Source organism: Lepisma saccharinum, chromosome 26 (assembly GCF_977018435.1).
Source record: "Lepisma saccharinum chromosome 26, izLepSacc3.1, whole genome shotgun sequence".
NCBI lineage: Eukaryota > Metazoa > Arthropoda > Insecta > Zygentoma > Lepismatidae > Lepisma > Lepisma saccharinum.
The window spans coordinates 12,389,763-12,411,070 of NC_139254.1; the positions used below are offsets into that span (position 1 = coordinate 12,389,763).

The 21,308-nt window shown below is 36.9% G+C and overlaps 1 protein-coding gene across 1 annotated transcript in view; it reads right to left on the minus strand.

Annotated features, from left to right (window-relative positions):
* Positions 1-9,998: 9,998 nt before the first annotated feature.
* Positions 9,999-21,308, minus strand: part of LOC145979830 (transmembrane protein 59-like) — a 168,692-nt gene continuing 157,382 nt past the window's right edge. The window contains exons 6-7 of the mRNA XM_083112856.1: positions 19,698-19,872; positions 9,999-10,763 (exon numbers count right to left, since the gene is read on the minus strand). Of these exons, the coding sequence (XP_082968982.1) occupies positions 19,744-19,872 (129 nt within the window). The 3' untranslated portion in view covers positions 9,999-10,763; positions 19,698-19,743. The remainder of the gene's footprint in view (positions 10,764-19,697; positions 19,873-21,308) is intronic.

Here is a 21,308-nt window from a genome sequence, read left to right on the forward strand (position 1 = left end):
TTTGTAGCACTTTTGTGAAAGCGAGTCCTTTTGACCAATACATATAGAACATAGGCTGAGATAGGCAAATACAAAAACCATTTTTACAGGAAACCTGAGCCCGATGGAGAAATTCTCAAATTAGATCTGCATTCAGTGTCTCAGTAACTTCAAGAAACAGCTTGTTTTGTTCTTGTAACATTCAAAAATGTATTTTTTGTAGACAATCTGTCTCTTGGCAGCTACATCATGTGTTTTTTTTACCTAGTTTAAAATGTCACTAGAAACCTGTAAACTCATAACAGTAACTTCAAGTGAAATAGGTTAGCTGTAATTGGTAAAAATCCAAAATTTCCGTTTTTTTTTTCGGAAAAAAAAAACATCCATTCGAAAGAGTCAGCTTTTTTGCAACTCTATTCAATGCTAATATCAAAATGCAAAGAATTGTGCATACATAAATGTAAATCACTACATTTGGAAGAAAAAATTAGATGTTCGAACTAATGTAGTACAATGTATATATTACTTTATATTTTGGTATATTAAAATAATTGACTTTCAACAGATTTGTATCTCCTTACTTACTATTCTTGTTTAACAACATTCTGCTCAACATTACGTAGTAATTCTTTCCTGCTGTAGAAGCACTATCGTGAACTGAGATACGAATGAACAGCACTGGCTGCTGTTGGAAAGGTCGGGTTGGTGTGACATCATGCTGCAAGGGAGTGGCCTTCTAGCTCTAGGGGGTGATGACAGTACTGTGTAGTCTGTGAGATAGCAACTCACTGATATCATGCAGGACCTTTTATTATAGTGTCTGGAAGTTCTCCGACAGAATGTATATGTGTGGAAACCGAAACGGAAGTAAATTCGGAACATATGCATTATGCATATATCATAACTGCATATTCCTCCACGTTGTATGGAGAGAAAATATATCATGATGGCCGATGAAAGAATGAACATGAATATGACGGAGGTGGAAATAATAAGGTATGAAAATTTGGATGAAATGTTAAGTGGAGAAATTCCGCGACTGTATCGGATTGGTCGTCATAAGCAGTGGCATGCCCAGGGGGGGGGGGGAGTTGGTGGGGTTAAACCCCCCCCCAATTGGTTTCGTCATTTTAAAAAAATCAAAGCAAAAGTGAAATAAATGTTATTTCATAAATGTGTTTGAGTACCAAATCGCCAATATTGTAAAATGTTTACATTTGGCAATGAGAAATGTATTTGCTTCTTCAATTACTTTTGATAATATTGGAGTTGAGTAACAGCAATGCACAGGCATTCATTCATTCCTTAGTCACTGAAAAGGAAGGAGAATTTCCTTCTCAGTATGGTCAAGAAAAGAGCCGTAACCCTTGGAATGCGAACTGAAGGAATCCCTCCTACCCTTTCTTTCACCCACGATGACCCTCTTAGGAGAATGACCCTCCCTTTCCTGTTACGACAGTGCTGCTAACTTCCCTTTTCTTTCTTTCCCCTTCTTATACCATTTATGCCAGCAGAGCCAGTGGCGGATTACCAAATAGGCCCACTAGGCACGTGCCTAGGGGCGGCAACTCTTGGGGGCGGCAAATCTTTTTTCCAGAATATCAAGAATAATAAAAAGTGTCTTACGTACACAGTGACAATTTAGACCTATGAAACCAATGTTTCAAATCAACGGTTTGCAACACTTTCGCTTCATACGAAAGAAACATTGATGTATCGGATTTATGTGTTATCAAGAAATGTTTCGTCTGCTCTGCCTTCTTCAGGCGCCAATAAATTTGTTTTTAACACTTGCTGTGGCTTTTATCGCTTACAATACAATGCAAGTCGCCCAGCCTTTGTTGGTTTGTTTTTGTAAATACATACCCCTCGATCTTCCACTAAGCTTTTGTTAATAGCCAGGCAGGAAAGAAGAAAGAAACAAGTGATTTCCGAAGGCAGTTCAAAAATTGAATTGGAAGTGGCTACATCGAGTGAACTCTGTGAAACGCAAAATGTCGCAAATATTGTGGGTTTAGTGGAGGAAGAAAGTGCACCTCAGGGTGTCCTCAGTTCGTAGGAGTTCCTGATTGTGACAGTGAGAGTGCAAATTTCGTTAGTGACGATCCTGCCGGGTGGTGTCTGAATGAGTCTACAATTGACATTCTTCTAAGACGTGGAATTAATCAGAATGCTGAAAACTATTTTTCTAAATCGCAAAGACTCATAGCAGGTAAGACAAGATTTTTAAATAATAGTGTTTTTTTTTTTTTTCGTAAACTTGTAAATGGCGAATCAATTTTGCGGAATTATTTGGTATATTCGTGCAGCACTGGTGCCGTTTATTGTGCATCATGCTGGTTGTTCAAGGGCAAGACAAATATCCCAACTCCCGGCATTTCAGACTGGAAAAGCATTTAAAATATTTTAGCATCACACGAAAAGTGGTGAGTGGTGAATTTAATTTCTCAATACATTACATAATTTTAGGTATAGCACATACAGAAAATGAATTGTTTGTTATTGATTTTTATCCTTTGTTTTTATTTAAGTATGTTCACTAATTTTTATATTAGCCTGTAAATATACTGCAAATAAGTTACTACTTTTCTTTTGAGAAGGGCGCACATTAAGTTTGTGCCTAGGGGCGGCGACGAAGCTTAATCCGCCACTGAGCAGAGCAAAGTTCTGAGAGATTTGAATCACTACAATTAGGCAAAGTAAGTCAAAATGTTATCTCGCATCTGGATGCATATTTATTTTAAAATATCAATAATTATAATTATAATAATAATTGTTGCAGGCAGTAGCGAAGCATGGTTTTACGAAGGAGGCAAGCGAAGTTTTGTACAATAGCATGCAGGGAGGAAGGGAGTGGGTGAGGGATGCGTTATATAGCCCAACTGGCCGTCAGTTTCATAAACAAAATAAAAACAATTAATATGCCAAAATATTATACGATTTACTCTTGTGCTCTTTACAAATTAGATATTTTTTTTTCTCAACCAATTTCCAGCCTTCAGTTTATTGAATTTTCTTGTAAAATTTGTGAAAGATTTCACTTGAATTTCTGCGTAAATAATTTAGCAGTTGCCAACACTACTGACACTGACGCTACTGGTTGTTGTCAACACTGGTGACGTAATTTGAGCTGGACCAAGCTGGATGCATGGTTCAGACATTCCAAACCACAAACACTCGCCCGGTATCTTTGTCCCAAGTCCTGGTGTTCACTGGGGTTGTAGCGAGTTGCAGTCTGCAAGGTAACAAGTCGAAGTGGCAGTGTTGTGTGTTATGTTTCTGCGTGTGTAATAGATTTTTGACATGGAACTAAAGATGGATAGAGAAAAGAGGAGAAATACATTATTAGATTATTTCCAAAAGAAACAAAAAATGGAAGTTGAACCCTCAGCTTCCACAAATAGAACCTCAGTAAAGGTCGATTTAAGTTCAGAGGAATTCCATCCGAATTGCGAGAGTGAAACGTGCGAACTTTCAGACTCTGATATTCAACAAGAAGGCATAACAGAAGATATTGGAAACCCTTGTTGCAAAATTATGTCAAGGAACTGTCGAGGTAAGTGACGTTCATTATTTGATAGCAGATATATCCATAGGCGGATTTAGAATTGTTTTTCTGGGAGGGCACAGCATGTGATGTAAAAATACAAACGTGTGTGTGCAGGGGAGGGGGGTGCCCGCATTTGTATGTCTGGAAGACGTGTGTAGGATGTCACCCTATATCACCAATAAACTTTCACAGGGCGAGAGAACATGAAGATGAACAAGTTTCCTCACTGATTTAAAGGGCCTCACCGATGGTGGTGTAATCAAAGAGGTCCTGGGTTTGATCCGCTGTGAAGGTGCATTGCACAGTGGTACGTATCCCGATTTAAACTTTAAGTCCAGTCCCGATTAACGTATCGAAATATAAAATGGACTTTAAAACAATTTACTTTTTGTTTTGTTTATGAACCCTCGGAAAACTATATTACCTATCCTATAGATCCTCCAAGGCATTTGAAACCCTGGCGTCGGAGCAGTGGCACTAGTGTCGCTAGTTAAAGCCACGGGGAAGCCTGTAGTTCACGTATTTTTCGAGGTTCCAGAAAGCTTGGTGCTACTATATATGTATGCAACCACATTATGAAATCACGGTTGCCATGGACAGTTTTATTATTTTGTAGGAAAGGGATAAAATTTGTATTACGATACGGGATAGACTAGGTAGGCATCCTATGAACTGTAAATATTCCTTACAAATCTTCTGAATATTTCTCTTGTACAAACGCAACAAATACAATAAGTAATATGTGTGTGCAGTAATAAATTCATTTTCTGAAAGCACCTTTTCTGGCATCAGTGGTCGAAGTAGGGGATGCTGCCTCCAGTTAATAAAGTTTCACAAAGCATACCCCCAATTAGAATAATTTTCATATTGAGCATCCTCCACCTACTGTATTGTCTCCATGTTGATCCATACAAGGATGTACCCCCTCGTATCTCCAAAATCGAATTTCCATTTCGAGCACTGTCTGGCAAGATTTTGTCGGGCTCAGTGACAGATCCTGTGGTGCGGTGCTGAGCTTCGGAAGGGGGGGGGGCCTTTAACAGTTGGTTTCGCAGTTCCATAACGTTAACAACATACAAAATTCCTCTCCTTAGACCTAATATGAAAATGAACATGACACATTAATGACACTATAGTAGAAATTGTTAATTACTTAAGGGGTTCGTATTTGTTTGTCGACTGTCAAACAAATGTTTTGACCAATAATATAATAATACAATGCCAAAAATGTACACAATATTTAGCAAAATCATCTCCACAACAAGTACAATGTTGATTGAATTGATGTTTTAAGTCCACTTTATGCACAGTAAGGCTAATCGGGACTGGACCTAAAGTTTAAAGTGAGATCCGAACCACTATGAGCCTCCACCGGGTATCGAACCAGGGACACCTTGATTACAAGGCGACGACGCTCCCACTGAAATGAAACTGTGGTATCGTCATGTTGCAGCAATGCAAACACGTCCAGTAAATGCTCTTGAAGCAATTGATATGTGTAGTGAAGTAATATTTCCCTGGGTAAACACACGTTTGCACATATTATGTACAATCCCGGTAACAACAACATCAAATGAGAAATCATTCTCAACTTTGAGGCAGTTAAAGACCTATCTTCGAAATACCATTTGCGAAGAAAGATTAAATGGGTTAGCTGCTCTGAACATTCACCGGGATATAAAAGTTACTTGCGACAACATATTGTCAGAACTCGCACAGAAACCTCGATGCCTAAATTTCAGAATTTAAATTGTTGAACTGTGGTACCTTATTTATTACTGTCTTCAAGACATCAAGTAGTCTTAATCTCTTTAATGTTGTTACAATGTTGAGTGTACATATTTTTTGTTTGAAAATTTTATTTGAGCAATTAAATATAAAATATTAATAATTGAAAATATTCAAGCAGGAGCTTTTATATGATGCTTTGCTTCTTATCACAAGTGTGACTTAAAAAATAAAAACATGAAGCATCCATAGCAAATACATTGATTGCGTTCATTGGGGTAAAACTCAAATATATTAATTATCAAATTTATTACAAGAGATTTGACCTGTGAACTGGAAAATGTGTTGGATTCATAACCCCCCCCCCCCTTATGAAAATCCTGGGCACGCACCTGGTCATAAGAAGTATATGATTGTGATGTAGGGACATAATATGCACAGATTCCGAAAACATACAGAGTCTGTGTTGATAATGTCTGAAATAATGCAGTGGTTCAAAAGCGGTACGAATTTGGAGGAAGCTTTGAGTGAGATGCTAGGTATAAAAGGTTCTGCATTAGATGTGGAAGAGAAGGTTGAATATTCCAATGATCCTTCACACCGTGAGAATTTAAAACATAAATACATTTTTCTTTCCAGCATCGGTAAAATCGAGGACCAATTTCACGGGAACAGAAACAATCATCGAGAGTTCCCGGAGATACTAGCAGAAACAGATACTTCAGAAGCAGAAAACAGAGAAATTTGAATTGTAAGAAAATACAAGTGTACCTGTAGTTTTTTTTTTTTTTACTTTTAACCAGTTATTTTTTAAAAAAGATATTTACCTACGTTTCGGAGGCTGAATCTGCCTCCGTCTTCAGGGTAGCGTGTAGTCGTTAGATCACATAAATGGTTGCCTAGGAGGATTGTTCTTGGTGGCCTTGTGACCGACAGACGGGGTGGAGCCTATGCCACCAAGAATAATCCTCCTAGGCAACCATTTATGTGACCTAACGACTACATGCTACCCTGAAGATGGAGGCAGATTCAGCCTCCGAAACGTAGGTAAATATCTTTTTAAAAAAATAACAGTGGTTAAAAGTAAAAAAAAAAGAATTAATAAATCACCACTGATTAGCTACAAAGAAGAAGTGTTCCTCTTTAATATTTATTGCTTGGAAGGTTTTGTCCCCATTACTCTTACTGTGCATAAATCGAACAAAACATCTAATCAAACCCGGGTAAAAATATGGACAATTCAAGTTCACATAAACTGTAGATCCGAATAACATATAAACAACCTTTTTGGATTCGCTTTCAACTGTAGGTCCTGTTCCGATTACTCTTACCGTCCATAAACTGAACTTAAAACATCAAATCAATCAATCAAAGCCCCACACTGTCCTAATTCACATAAAACTGTAGGTCCGAATAACATATAAACAACCTTTCGGGATTCACTTTTAACTGTAGGTCCTGTTCCGATTACTATTACTGTGCATAAACTGAAGTTAACATTTCAAATCAATTAATCGAACCCTGAAGGAGGTACACCGTACCACTTTCTACTAAACTATTTTTGCTTCCATTATGTTTTACAATAAAATAATTTCGATCTTGCATTATATTAATTTAAAAGGCAGCATTTGTTCCTCGCTGTTCTGGAGAATATGTATCAGGATGTAACAAGGAAATAGTGTGAATTAAAGTTATATCTTGCATGCAGACTCAAAGAGGAAGTCGTACAGATGATGTGAATTATAGTTATCTCTGGCATGCAGAATCAAAGAGGAAGTTCTACAAATGATACCGATAACCGTTCCGTTAATAATTGAACCCTACATGGAACAGATGTGTATGTGTTCTGACCATTACAGACTTTTCATACTTCCCTGACTTCTCAGCAGTACAGAGTAGAAATGGAGAGAGAGAATTTTTAAAGTATATTACATCTATGTTATTTCGACACAATAGTAACCAGTGGCGTGCGGTGATAAATCAGGCAGGAGAACAGGTCATCTGCACATGCCCCCCCCCCCACCCATGGGTGTCTTAATATAATACAGTAGATCAAGTAAAATTCAAACACTTATTGAAATGAACCAAATAAATATACGATACATATATTACAAATTGTCAGAAGTGACAAACATGAGGCACGTTAAAAATATATGACAATAATAATTTTAAAGCAAATATGATATAATATAAAGAAAACATTAAAAATAAAATTGTTGACGTGCAACAAAGAAATATTTAATAATATAAATTTATGAGTAATCAGAGAAAAAAATATGTTTTTTTGTCGAAACCTGTTTCATCTCTTTATTCGTAGATTAAGTTGACTTTTTTTCATAGAGTTGAGTATTCTTGTAATTCAAACATTCTCAATGCAATAATGGCATGCAGATGCTTGAGTTTTTTTTCATGACATTCGCTATATTAGTAGAAGTTTTTAATGTGACAAAACCCGAACGGTTCCAGAGTCCCTTCTCAGGATCAAACAAGGACAACAATATAATTTGCCACTGAAAGAATATCCAGTTAATCGTTTTACAGAGATGTAGTAACTCGTTTGAAAATGCCTTGTGTATGATTTCATTTTAGTTTTTAATTCAGTTAGGATATGTGTTTGTTTGTTGTATTTTCTGCAAAGTTCAATGAACTAAAGGCTTGCATCCTCAACCCGGTCGATCATACAACACTCGCAACATTCGCTTTCTTGTCCTGCCGCTGCGTGCCTTGAAACTTTGGTCTTGGGGCTGGTGGAACAGGTGGATGTGAGCTGTTCCCTCGGAAGCTATTTCGCAGCGTTTAGCCAAGGCATTTAGCAGATGCTTAGACTGTAGAAGATTTTTCCAGTTCGTTATGAATGTCAGACGCAAGTTCTCAGCGAGATTAGGAAGTTATAGACTTTCTCTTCTACACTCAAAAGTATCTATCACTTATGATGCGATTAAACTTCAGCACAAAGCAAAAACTGGAAGAAAAGCGAATCCGCAATATCTCTCTGAGGGAACAGATAGTGTGTTCAGCTTCCGTGGTGCCGTGGGGATCGTTTACCTTCGCACGTGGTCGGCATCAGTAGAGGGAGAGAACCATGATGCGTTAGGGGTAGGTGACGTAAACAAACGTCCAGCCATGGTGAAAGATTTTCTTCAGTGTTACTTTTGGAAAAGTTGATTTCGGGAGAAAGAAGTGTTCTTATTATGTTAATATAAATAATTTAAATAGCTCAAAAGCGCGATAAATAGGAGGGAACAGCCTGTTCCCTCTGTTCCATGTAGGTAACGCCACTGCTGGAAAACCTGGAAAAGTCAGGGAATAAATTCTTTCTGGAAAAGTCATGGAAATTTACTGTTTCTGGAAAAAGTCATGGAAATGTCAGGGAAATTTACTGTTTCTGGAAAAAGTCAACATTTTTGTAGTATTGCACTAAAAGTAGATTGTTGAACATAGAAAGGAAGAAAGGACAAGCAAGAAATTCAAAACTTGCTGACAAACTAAGTACTTCATTTTAATATACTGACCATTTCCAGTAGTTACAGTAAAATTTGAACTATTTTCATTTAGAAATCTATTACAATAGGTGGCTGGGGGATGGGACCTTACCATTTCTTGTTGCTGGTTTTATTGTACTATAATTATGTATTATTTATGCAGTAATTTATGATTACTTTTAAAAATAATTCTTTGTTAATCACTAGTCAATGATGAAGTCAAATATCATAAAAACTCACCCCTGCTACTTGCTTCCCTCCCCATATCCAAGTCAATTACTGTTGGGGTTTCCTTCTCATTATTACCTTTACATGTGAAGTAGATATTCCAGTATTAGATTTAGCAAGATTCTAAACATTCATTTAGCTGAAATATAGTGACCTTCTTCCAGACATGTACACTAATTGCCCTTTGGTCTGGAAAATTTTGGTTCTTCATGTGGAAAATCTGGAAGAGTCAAAAAATTTCGTTTCTACAAAATTTTAGACACCCTGCTAATGTACTGTGCATTGAGTCCTCTGGAATAGATGTGAGGATTCTGGAAAACTCAGGGAAAATGCATTTAGAAAGTTTAGTAGGTACAGTGTCTGTAAGAGAGGTTGGGAAGGCACCTCCTCATTACCACATTAATTCACATCCTCATTTAGACATGAAAATGGGAGCTTTCAGACTGAAGCGATACATGACATGTGTTGCTTGGAAGTGAAATGTCAGAAATCAATACAACCTTCTGAACTGAAGTGACGCAACAAGTTGCACATATTAAAACATATTTCTATTAAGAACACAATAAAAATATCATATAAAAGTTATTTTACTTACGTATTTGTGAGCCTACTCCTTGAGTTAGCTACGTTTCAGGGAAGCGACTCCCCCCCTTCTTCAGGCATTCTTTAAGCATGCAATACTGCCATGCCGCGTCGTTATATCACACAAGGAAAGGTTGGGGAAAATTTATCAGATAAAACTATATCCCTTTCACCCTGTATTCCCTTAAAGCTTGTCATATTCACTATAAATTCACTTAAAGTGCATTAAAAACAGTAAAAGCGAGTTAAAATTTCAAAAACTGTACTCCCTTATGTGAAAATCAGCTGATGTTCTTGAACATGTTGCTCGCCCTTGCATGTTGCATTAACTAGGTTGTTTTCTCAATTGCATGCATCGTGTCAACTCGGCCTGTTGTTGGAGCATGCTTACAGACTGAAGGGGCTGGTGTCGCTTGTCAAACATCAAACCTAAGAAATGAAAATGCCACTTCGTGTGTTTAACATTTATTTCAAAAATTTAATATGTATATATATATTATGTATATAATACCACATTTTACCATTAAATATCAATTTTTCTTGAAAATAACAATTAACAAATACAATAACTCTTTGGTACTAGACAGTGATTCTTTTTTTGTTTCTCTTGAATATTGAATGAAAGCTCAATGCTAAAACACGGACAAAAGGAGCACAAAGACTTGCTATATGAAGAGGATGAATCAACAAGTGCTGCTAGATTGCTTTACATTATATACAACAAACCACAAATGAAAAATGATGAATTGAACATAAAAATGAAAGGTAAAGAAACGAAAGACAGAATACAAGAATGTCATAAGAGCATAGTAGCTGTTGCACTTGCGTTAATAAATCACACACGTATCTAACCAAAAAATTTCAATACAAAATATTTATCCATGTATATATATATATATTGAATCGTGTATAAACATATATATATTTGCATTTAATTTTGCTTTAAGATGAATTGCTTCATGAAACAATTATAGCTCATCGTGAAACATTTACAACTTTATTTCAAGACAGTGAGAAGAATGAGACTAGACAAGCAAGGATGTAAATGATGTAGGCCAACTATTGTAGATGATATCAATCGAATTTTTCTTTCCCTTTAGTTTCAGATGAATGTTTAGTTGCCAGCTGGACAATGTTGGCAATTGTACAGTCTTCATGAATATTAGCTCTTGCAAATTTCACTTGAAATTTTTAGTCTGAAATATCACGTGAACCTGAAACGAAAAAAAGTGTTTCATTACATCCTATGAATTTGGCACAGGACTAAAAACAGTTGCTCTGAAAATTACTAGATAGTATCCCTGGGATGTAGAGGTTGATGAGCTTGGGTAGGTCAAATATGTACACAGTGTGGTACAAAAGTAGATTGACAGTCTTTCTTTTGTATTTTACATTGAATGGCCCCCACGATCCCCAGACATCAAACCCATAGATTTATATAATGTCACTGCTGTAATAAAAAGACAATGTCAAACCTACTTAGCATGTGTCAACTGAATTGTCAACCTACTTTTGCACCACCTTGTATACAGGGTGTTTCCGGGCTGATGATACAAACTTTCATGGATGATGGAGAAGGGCACACGTATCAATTTGAGATAAGGAACCCTTGTCCGGAAACGACTTAGTCGAAATTTATAAGCGAAAATCGGTGTATGAAGATGTAATACTTTTATTACCTGTACAAGTTTCACAAGTTGCTACATTCACAACAGTTGTTCAAAAGTGGCATCCCCCAGCTTCGCTGCAGGCATGACATCGTCGCACAAAGTTCTGGCGTACCCATTGGAACAACCCCGGGGTCGATCGAACAATGTCACAGACAGCGAGAATTCTTGCAAGGAGATCCTCTTCAGTCTCGGCAGGTGTCTCGTACACAAGAATTTCCACATGATCCCCACAAAAGAAATCAAGTGGGGTCAGATCAGGTAACCGAGCTGGCCACAGAACAGGACCCCATCAGCTTGTGAAACTTGTGCAGGTAATAAAAGTATTAGATCTTCATACGCTGATTTTCGCTTATAACTTTCCACTAAGTCGTTTCCGGACAAGGGTTCCTTATTTCAAATTGATACATGTGCCTTCTCCATCATCCCTGAAAGTTTGTATCAGCAGCCTGGAAACACCCTGTAGATAAAACTTAATATGGCTTATTGTTTTGTACATGTAAATAAGATTCAGTACATAATATATTGAACACACTGTATAGTTATGTGCCGTATGAAGTTCTTTTAATATATATGTATCAATAGTTTTAATGTGTGTGTGTGTGAGAGAGAGGGAGAGAGAGGGGGAGAAGAAGAGGAGAATTTCAACAACCTATAACATCAATAGTGAAGTGTAAGGAAACTGGTCCATCTTTAAGAAATAAAAAAATATACACTGACATTCAAATTTTTGCAGTAGACACATATTACATTATTTGTTGGCTATAGTGGAACCACAAGCAAAAAAACTTGTGCAGACCCGAGACTCCCATGCACCATACTCTCGTGAGGAGGGGAGGGGCAGAGTAAAGCATGCTTTCTTATGGCCCGAGCTGAACGGAAGAAGGGAAAGCTGTGCGGACACTTTTCGGCGAAGTTTTTTCCTTGTGGTCGCTATACTGTTATCTTCTTAATTTCACCAATGAAGAATTGTTCAACCGACTGTGATCTACATGTGAAGTTTTGTAAATATATAACTTGAAGTTCGCCCCCAATATTGAAGTAAATTTTTTTCACCTCCACCCTTAATGATGATGTCTCTGCCAAGTTCTCAACACATCTAGTGCCTTCAATTGGTTACAGTGGTTCGCTTAGAGGCTGGGAACATACCCAGTACAGTGGAACCCCAATTTTATGTTCCCGGATATTACGTTTTAACCATATTTTAAGTTTTTTTCAGCTTGGTCCCCTGAGAAAAAATAAAATCGAGGGTTCATTGTATTTGTTTTCATACAGGCTATTGGTACAGATGGATTTTATATTGGAACTTTTATCAGTAGGACCCAGGGCTTTATGTTATAACATATTTTTTATTTGGCATCGGATCGAATACTAGGATGAGATTTTTACGTATCTGATGAAAATCAGCCGAAATAGACAAACTTGATAAGGCATGTTTTGACATATTTTACCAATTTTTACAACATATTTCTTAATTTTCTCATAAGAAGACATTTCTGTATAATTTCATAATTGTCTTGCATATAATCGGTTATTTTATAATTTACTAGCTAATTACCTGGCATTGCCCAGATATTTATTTATCCTAATCAGACAGGAAAATAATGAATTCTAACTATAGTGTAAAATGTAACTAATTTTATTTACAGGTGTTTACCTGTAATAGTATACAAATTTAACTTAAAACTTGGTCATAAACAACCTACAGGAGCAAGAATAAATAAATTAAACAGCATTGGGAGTGGCACTATTCATCTTAGCGACCCCGAAAGCTATGGGTTCCACACTTTTATAGGTTGTTTTCAATTATTTTTACGTCACCCTTTCCCACCCCCACCCCTAGGGCTGCCAGGGGTGTCTAACCCCCACAGTATTTCTTTCCAGATTGTAAGTCATATGTGTACGAAGTTTGATTGAAATTGCTCCAGGCATCCATTTTAATATATATAGATTCTTCGTACCTTTAGCTCAACGGATAGTTTATATTATCGATGGCAGGGAAATTGAATTATGGACAAATAATTAAATGCAGATGGCATCTTCTCTTACCAACTAGTACAGAATAATATCATCTCCCCTTTTTTATCCCACCGACAATTGATAGTTGAGCGAACACTATTGAGGAAAAATGTTCGCCGTCGTTGTTGTGTGGGCACGAGAATCACCATAAACAAGTAAACAAGTTTCAATTGTTTTCATTTCTTTACACTTTTTTCGCTTCTCACAATAGTTAAAGTAAAAATAACATTCGTTACATTACAGCCCCTACTCTATCGAGTACGGGAGTCTCAAGATGGCTTGTCGTTTGAGCCACTCTGTCCCGGCTCAGCTCCGAGGTTTTTGTCAAAAAAAATGTTATTTCTAGTTAACCGAGAATAACAAAAGTATTTTAAGCTATCTCTTGAGCAGGCGAATGAAAACAACTTTGCGCAAGTAGTGACAAGAGACTTCTCCACCACACAGTTTCCACAAAGGTGTAAATCTGACATAATTAAACTTAGGATAATTGCAGAGAACCTCACGATATTTTCAGTATTTTCCCACTATTTTCTTTGATTAAAGAAATTCTGACATCATTTAAATCCCCACCCTCACCCTAGTCGATCTACCCCGGAAGATACTGACTTCCTGTATAATGAGAAATTCGAAAGTTCTGTTGTACATATTTTTCCATTTTTATGACATAATTCCATGCGTCTTTTACAATTTTATAGGACATAAAGTCCTGGGCCCTATTTATCAGTATCAGCAAAAAATTCATATCGGTCCTTCCCTATGATATACACTGGAAACCTTATTTACATTCTTGGATTTGTCATTTTCCTGCAATGCAGTGTTTGGGAAGTTACTTTTTAAAATTAACTGAGTTACAGTTACTGGTACTTTTACAAAAAAAAAAAAAAAAAAAAAAAAAAATCACGATTCTTGCCTGAACTAGAGGGGATACTGTGTTTGGTAGTAGCGTATGAAGTATCCTTTCACGAAAGTCAGTTTGTATTCACCTAATGAATACCGTTTGGAATTTACAAGCTTTGTATTAATTTTTCCTCATTATTCCTTGTATATTACAGATAAAATGTCACTCATTATACAGGGTGCATCAAAAAAATGTATACACACTTTGAACTGTCATAGAAAATTTAATTTCCTACCTACAAGGTTAAATTTCTGGGGAAAAGTAATGTTACGTTTCCTCAACAGGTGGCAGCAGAATCGTCGATCTAGCTGCGCAACCCAGTTAGTGGCAAGAGAGTAACGTCAACATGGGGGATGTACGTTCAATTCAAACTTAATGGAACTGTCAATAGGCATAATTATGTGTTGCAACTGTCCCCGGTGTGGAGCAGTTTGTTGCAATATTTTAAATAAAAATAACTTTTCAAATGTTACTTAACAAAATTAGTATATTAACCAACTTCCACAGTCACTATAGTAACGAATAATAAACAAAATAAAATCAAAATTGAACAGAGTAGCACAACAGAATTTTCTTCATTCTTTTCAGATTATGCTCACAACTAAATAACAAAATATAATTGTAAAATGTCTTTGAATTAAAGAACTGTTGCAATAGCCTCCTCCTCCGGTTGAAAACGTTGACATCATACTTTGATGTAGAAGTAAGTATATTTTTCAAATGTAACATCTTAAATGTATCATCTTCACTTCTTCTTCTACTACTTCTTTGGCAGCAATCTTATTCCTTTCACATCTTCTTTACAGCCATCTTCAGTAGATTTCTTCTTTATTGCAATTTCATTACCATTACTATTTCATAACCATCTTATGTCCATTTAAAGGGTTATATTCTTCACGAGTGCACTTCTTCCCTTTGAAGCTGTATGTGCAAATGAAGTCCTTCATTATAATGGTATACCATATTACATTCTTCTTACATACATTACTTCTTATCATTCTTCCCGCGAGGCACTGTATATTCTTCCTGGCGCTTTCCGCTTTTATTTGTGTCAAGCACTTGCCTTTGATACATTGAAATGTCAGACAATAAAATACATGGTTTGTGAGAGGAGAAGGCAAACGTAAGTTCTTCCATAAAAGACAATATCATGATTAACAGTAAATAAACAGAACAGAAATAATAAATTCATGCTGTTTTACACATGATAATGAGATATATATAAAGAATTGAACTTGTCTTCTAACAGCGATGGTCAGCTCACTGTTCAAATAAAGAACCTAACCTTTTAGATGGAACAGGATAATTCGTTCTAGCATCCGAGTGATTTATCACATTACAAGAATTAGAACTAACACTGTCATTATTTTGAGTAGTATTACAACTTAGTGAATATTGACCACTATTATAAGTTGATTGTTCATCAACATTTGTATTTCTTCTAGCACTAACATTCCCATTATTATTATATATGGATGGATGATTTTCACGTCTGAAGTTAGAATTATTCACGTTATCATTAGTTCTCTCAGATCTTACAAACTGCCTTCTTATGGGGTTGCGTTCAAATCTTCTGGGAGATGTGCGATGATTTACATTGATTCCTGCATTTTCGGTCTGTGTTGTAGAATCATAAGCATTCCGCTCCACATTTACTTGCCTGACGAAGTATTATGGTCTGTCGAAACTTCTCTTCTTATTAGCCCTGTCATCAGAATCTGTATTATCACCGGGCAAAGATAAACTTATATTCTTATCTCTCGAATACAAATCAATAGTCCTTAATTTCTGCGTCAGTTGCTTAAGATCTGTAATATTATGGCAGCCCACATTCTTTGAAATTGACTCAGGTAGCTGTTTCAAAATCATCCGTATTACTTCAACTTTGTTTGGAGTTTCCACAAGGTTACAATAAGCAGAGTACGTTTTTAAAGCGTATGCTTCCAATGACAAACCTGAAGCTGGGTTGTATTTTCTTGATCGTAACAATGTCAACTGACTTTCTAATAACTCGTTAGATGCAAACTGATCAAGAAATTTATGTACAAAGTCCTCATAAGAAATGAAACTCTTCTTTTCACTGTTGAACCAGTAAGCGCCTACATTATAAAAACACTTACGAATTATACATAATTTATACTTGGGAGGAACACCAATTATGTTTAACATTGTAGTTAGTTGTTCGATAAATTCTCTAGCAGACTGTTTTGAAACATCTCCTCCAAAACGTGGCAATTGACTAAGTTCACTAACTCGTGAAAATCTATTAGAGCATGTATCAGACTGATTATGAGAATTCCATGTAGAATCATTATTCAGCCACATCGGGTTATAAGTACAGTTTGTTCTAGTACAAGGACTATGATTTACATTTAAGTCATCAGGAAACTGATCATGGATTAAGGAATGACATGTACTTTGACGTTGGCAACCACATACTGAAGTTTCAAGACCTGTGAAATTGTCTTTACTATCACAAGCAACATAAGTTCTAGAAGGTATGGAATTTCTGTTAGATGTAGAACAAATTTGCTTTGATGTGTCTGTAGCACATAAAGAACTAGGTGCATTATTTTCAGTATCACAAGTATGTACGTGCTTATTATCATACAGTAAAGAGTTGTTCAACGAAGAAAGACATGAATGGTTATTGAGTGAACATGTACAATGGATTTTGTCAACAGTAGGATTGCTATTACTAAATTCAGTATTATCTAAAACACAATGCCGCAATGCATATGTATTCTTGCCTTGTGAAGTGGAAGCTTTAGCAAATTTATTTCTACTTTTATTGTGAGCAGTTTTGCCCTTGCACAATTTGGTTACATTTTCCTTTACAGAATTCACTTCAGCATCAGATGTATCATAGCCAGAAAAACCTGTATGAAATGTTTCGCATTTATTGTGTTCACTAAAAACAACATGCTTTATTTTAGAATTTAATCTTGTATCAGTTTGGCATGCTATGTGCCTATGTTCATTAATAAGTGCATCATCATTACTTAGTTCTTTATCTGGTTGTAGAACGTCTCTAACCATACTAGTACAAATAACATCGCTTTGCTCTAAGTTAATGCATTTCTCATTTAAATCCTTTAGCATAGAATCAAATTCTTGCAACTTTACCTGCGTAGTATTCATATTTGTTTGTAGTGTACTTATAGAAGTTTCATGTTGGCACAACTGGTTTGATAAGTGTTGTTTTAACTCATCATCATGATGGTCTAGTTTTGATTCAAGATCACTGACTTTCGAATTTAATAAAGTTACTTCATCATTTATACGTTCATTTAGTAACCTATTAGCTGATTGACAAGCATCAGAAACCTGCTGCAACTTATTTTCTACATGTTGGAGTCCTTCGTTTAGTTTTTCAGTACTTTGCTGCAACCTAACCAATTTTGTGCCCCAAACTTCACAGTTTGTTTCTAAACTTTCGTGCAGCATTTCAGCGTTCTGATCAAGTCTATCTTGTAACCTATTCTCCAAAGCTTCAGTGTTCTGAAGTAACCTATTCTCCAGCATTTCGGTATTCTGGAGCAACTTGTCTTGCAACCTATTCTCCTGCGTTTCGGTATTCTGGAGCAACTTCTCTTGCAATCTATTCTCCAGAGCTTCAGTATTCTGAAGTAACCTATTTTCCAGGGCTTCAGTGTTCTGAAGTAACCTATTCTCCAGCGTTTCGGTATTCTGGAGCAACTTGTCTTGCAACCTATTCTCCAGCGTTTCGGTATTCTGGAGCAACTTCTCTTGCAACCTATTCTCTAGAGCTTCAGTATTCTGAAGTAACCTATTTTCCAGGGCTTCAGTGTTCTGAAGTAACCTATTCTCCAGCGTTTCGGTATTCTGGAGCAACTCGTCTTGCAACCTATTCTCATGTTGAGCCAAACTCAAGTGAAAAGCAGATAAAATTTGGTCAATATTGGGATTTACTGTATCCAAGTATGATTTTAGAGTGAATGGATTGAATTCTGGCTTGCATGCCTTACAGTAATAGTCTTCTTTCATAGAGCTGAATATTACTCAGTGAATAACTGTAAGACCCCTACAATTTACGTGTTCCCATTTCTTGCATGACGTGCATTCAATCATGCGAGTGTCAGAAAATCTGTCCTTCCAACAGAGTAAATCCTCCATTTGCTTACCAGAATTGTCCTCTTCGTTGCTTACTTCAGCAACATCACTGAGATCCGGTTGAAGACACACACTACTTCAAAGCACGTAAGGTACTTCTCTTTTCTTCATTGTAGCATTATCAGTTCAGTTCGTATCAACTTACAATTTTCGGATCCTGGCTCTAGGTCGCCAATTTATTGCAACTGTCCCCGGTGTGGAGCAGTTTGTTGCAATATTTTAAATAAAAATAACTTTTCAAATGTTACTTAACAAAATTAGTATATTAACCAACTTCCACAGTCACTATAGTAACGAATAATAAACAAAATAAAATCAAAATTGAACAGAGTAGCACAACAGAATTTTCTTCATTCTTTTCAGATTATGCTCACAACTAAATAACAAAATATAATTGTAAAATGTCTTTGAATTAAAGAACTGTTGCAGTGTACTGGGCTGAAGATAATCCCCACATTACTGTTGAAAAGGCTGTGAATTTGCCTGGTGTAAATGTGTGGTGTGGTTTATCTCCTAGAGGACTCATTGGTCCTTTCCGTGTTGAAGGTACTACTGTAACTGGAGAAAAGTACCTAACAATGCTTGCTGATTCCCTTTTCCCTGTCATTCGTGCAATGTACGGTAATGACAGGTTTTATTACCAACAAGATGGCATCCTCCATACTATCATAGGGATGTGCGAGCATACCTGGATCAAAATGTACCAGGCCAGTGGATAGGCGCAGGGGACCAATCGAGTTTCCTGCATGCTCTGCAGACCTTATGGGGCACAGTAAAAGATGAGGTGTACCTTCGCAAACCACGTAACCTGGACACACTTGGGATAAGATTCAAGCGGGATGTGCAGAAATCCCATTGGACACTTTGGTGCGATGTACGGAATAAGTCATCACTGGTACTCAGAAATGTATCGAAGCTGAAGGCCATCATTTTGAACATTTACCTTAATCACCATTTGGAACATTCAGTTTGAACGAAAGTGCACTTATTTTTCAAATTGGACTGTAGCCTTTCTTTTCCCAGAAATTTAACCATGTAGGTTGGAAAATAAATTTTCTAAGACAGTTCAAAGTGTGTATACATTTTTTTGACGCACCCTGTATATACATAGCAACCTATGGCACAACAGCCCTTGAGAGCCAGGGTCTTGTACGGACTCCCATCCTCACTCCCACATGCCTCAGCAGAGGTGGAAAATTGTCCAATCAGTTACAGGGTGACATGTGGTCAGCATGACAAACTCCCAGTCACTGTTGTAGGTTTCTATGACCGGGTTATGCTACTCATTTGTACCTCCCCAATTTTTTCATGTGGGTCAAAATCTGACCGAAATCTCAGGAGAAAAGTTGTTATAAAATGTAAGTACTACTCTTATATTTAGGCACACACTATTACTAGTACTTGGCAAGATGAATAAACAAACTACTTACAAGAACAATTAGGAATGATTTTTTTTTATGGATTTGGCAGGTTTTGTTACACTTTTTCAACACTGAGCTTCAGGGGTAACTCTGGAGCTTCCTGCATATTAAGAGGCAACTTCTTATTGAACTCATCATCTTCAGCGTACTGCAGAATGTTTCTATGGAGATACTCCAGGTTGCCCTGCAAGGAAAAACATAGATTCAATACACGTAGTATAAGAAGAATTACAAACATGGATACCTGCAAGGATATTAGGGCTGAGCCGATACCACTTTGAACCGATACTCTTGCCGATTCCCACTGATACCAATACTTGAAAATTGCAATAATTAAAAATTTGTTCAAAATATTCATCAATATCTATTGGTATGTAAATATTTTTCTGCAATTATATGCATCAAATTACCAAGAAATTAGCTTTACAATATTCAAGAATTACATCAGAATATGAAAATAGATGTTATGTAATATATATAGTTTTGTAAGAATATAGTTTTTCATGCAAAATTGGTGCAAAATAAAAAGAAAGTTCGAATTTTGCATAATTTCCATGATAATTAGTGAAAGTGTTATGCGCCATTTGTGTGGGTCCCGTGAAAGGCCAAAATGCTGGAAAAATATTGGTTGATGAATTCCAACTGATAATTTCCGATATCGATACATCGGCACAGCCCTAAAGGAAATCCAAATCTGCAAATGATACTTTCAATTCTTGTCTTTCTAAGAACATCTAGTTGTGCAAATGTCTGTACATTGATGAATTGGTTCAAACCAGAAACGTTTTTTTAAAAAAGTACTCTTGTGTCTGTCCATATGAACTATCAGTAAAAGTGTCGACAATACAACCAGGTACCTCTGAAAGATGTAGCTAAAAGGTACCGAGAGAGACAGTACAGTTACACACACTTCAGAGTTGCAATGATCTCATTGAAAGTCAATGGGGTTGATGAAAGCTTGTTCGTGAAGATATATATATATATATATATAATCGATAAAAGCAAGGAGGGCCAAAGGGGCTAAGTAAAAATCAAATAAGGTAAAAGGAAACACTCACCGGACAGTAGGAAAATTCAAAATTTTCGCTAATTTATAGCATCATCGGTGTGAGAAGAAACAGAAGACGGAACCGGAAGTTGGGGTCCTGCAGAGTTGCCAGGTCCCCATTGAAGAAGAAGCGGTGCGTAGAACGAAAAAAACACTGTTTCGTCACCAGGCTCGTCGTAAACTGTGAGTGTGTAGGATGAGTTGGGAGGGAGGGCGGGAGGGTGGGTGAGGGTTGGGCATTACTGGGTGGCCTTGTTCAGGCCAGGTGGAGTGGTTGCACTCATGGCCGATATATAGGCCCTCTCCCATCTTTTGCGAACAGAGGTGTTGGCTGGTTGGGGTAGGAGGTGGATGATCACTACCCGGAAGCAGTCGTTGAAACTGATGTTGTGGTGGTTGGTGTGGACGGCGACAGTGAAGTCCAGGTTGTGGGTGGAGGAGCGGTGGTTATTGATGTGGAGGTTGAGGGCCGTTGATGTTTCCCCCAGGTAAAAATCACCACAGATGTTGCAGGTGAGGATGTAGATAAGGTTTGAGGCATGGCAGGTCCCTTTGGGATGGAGGGTAGATTT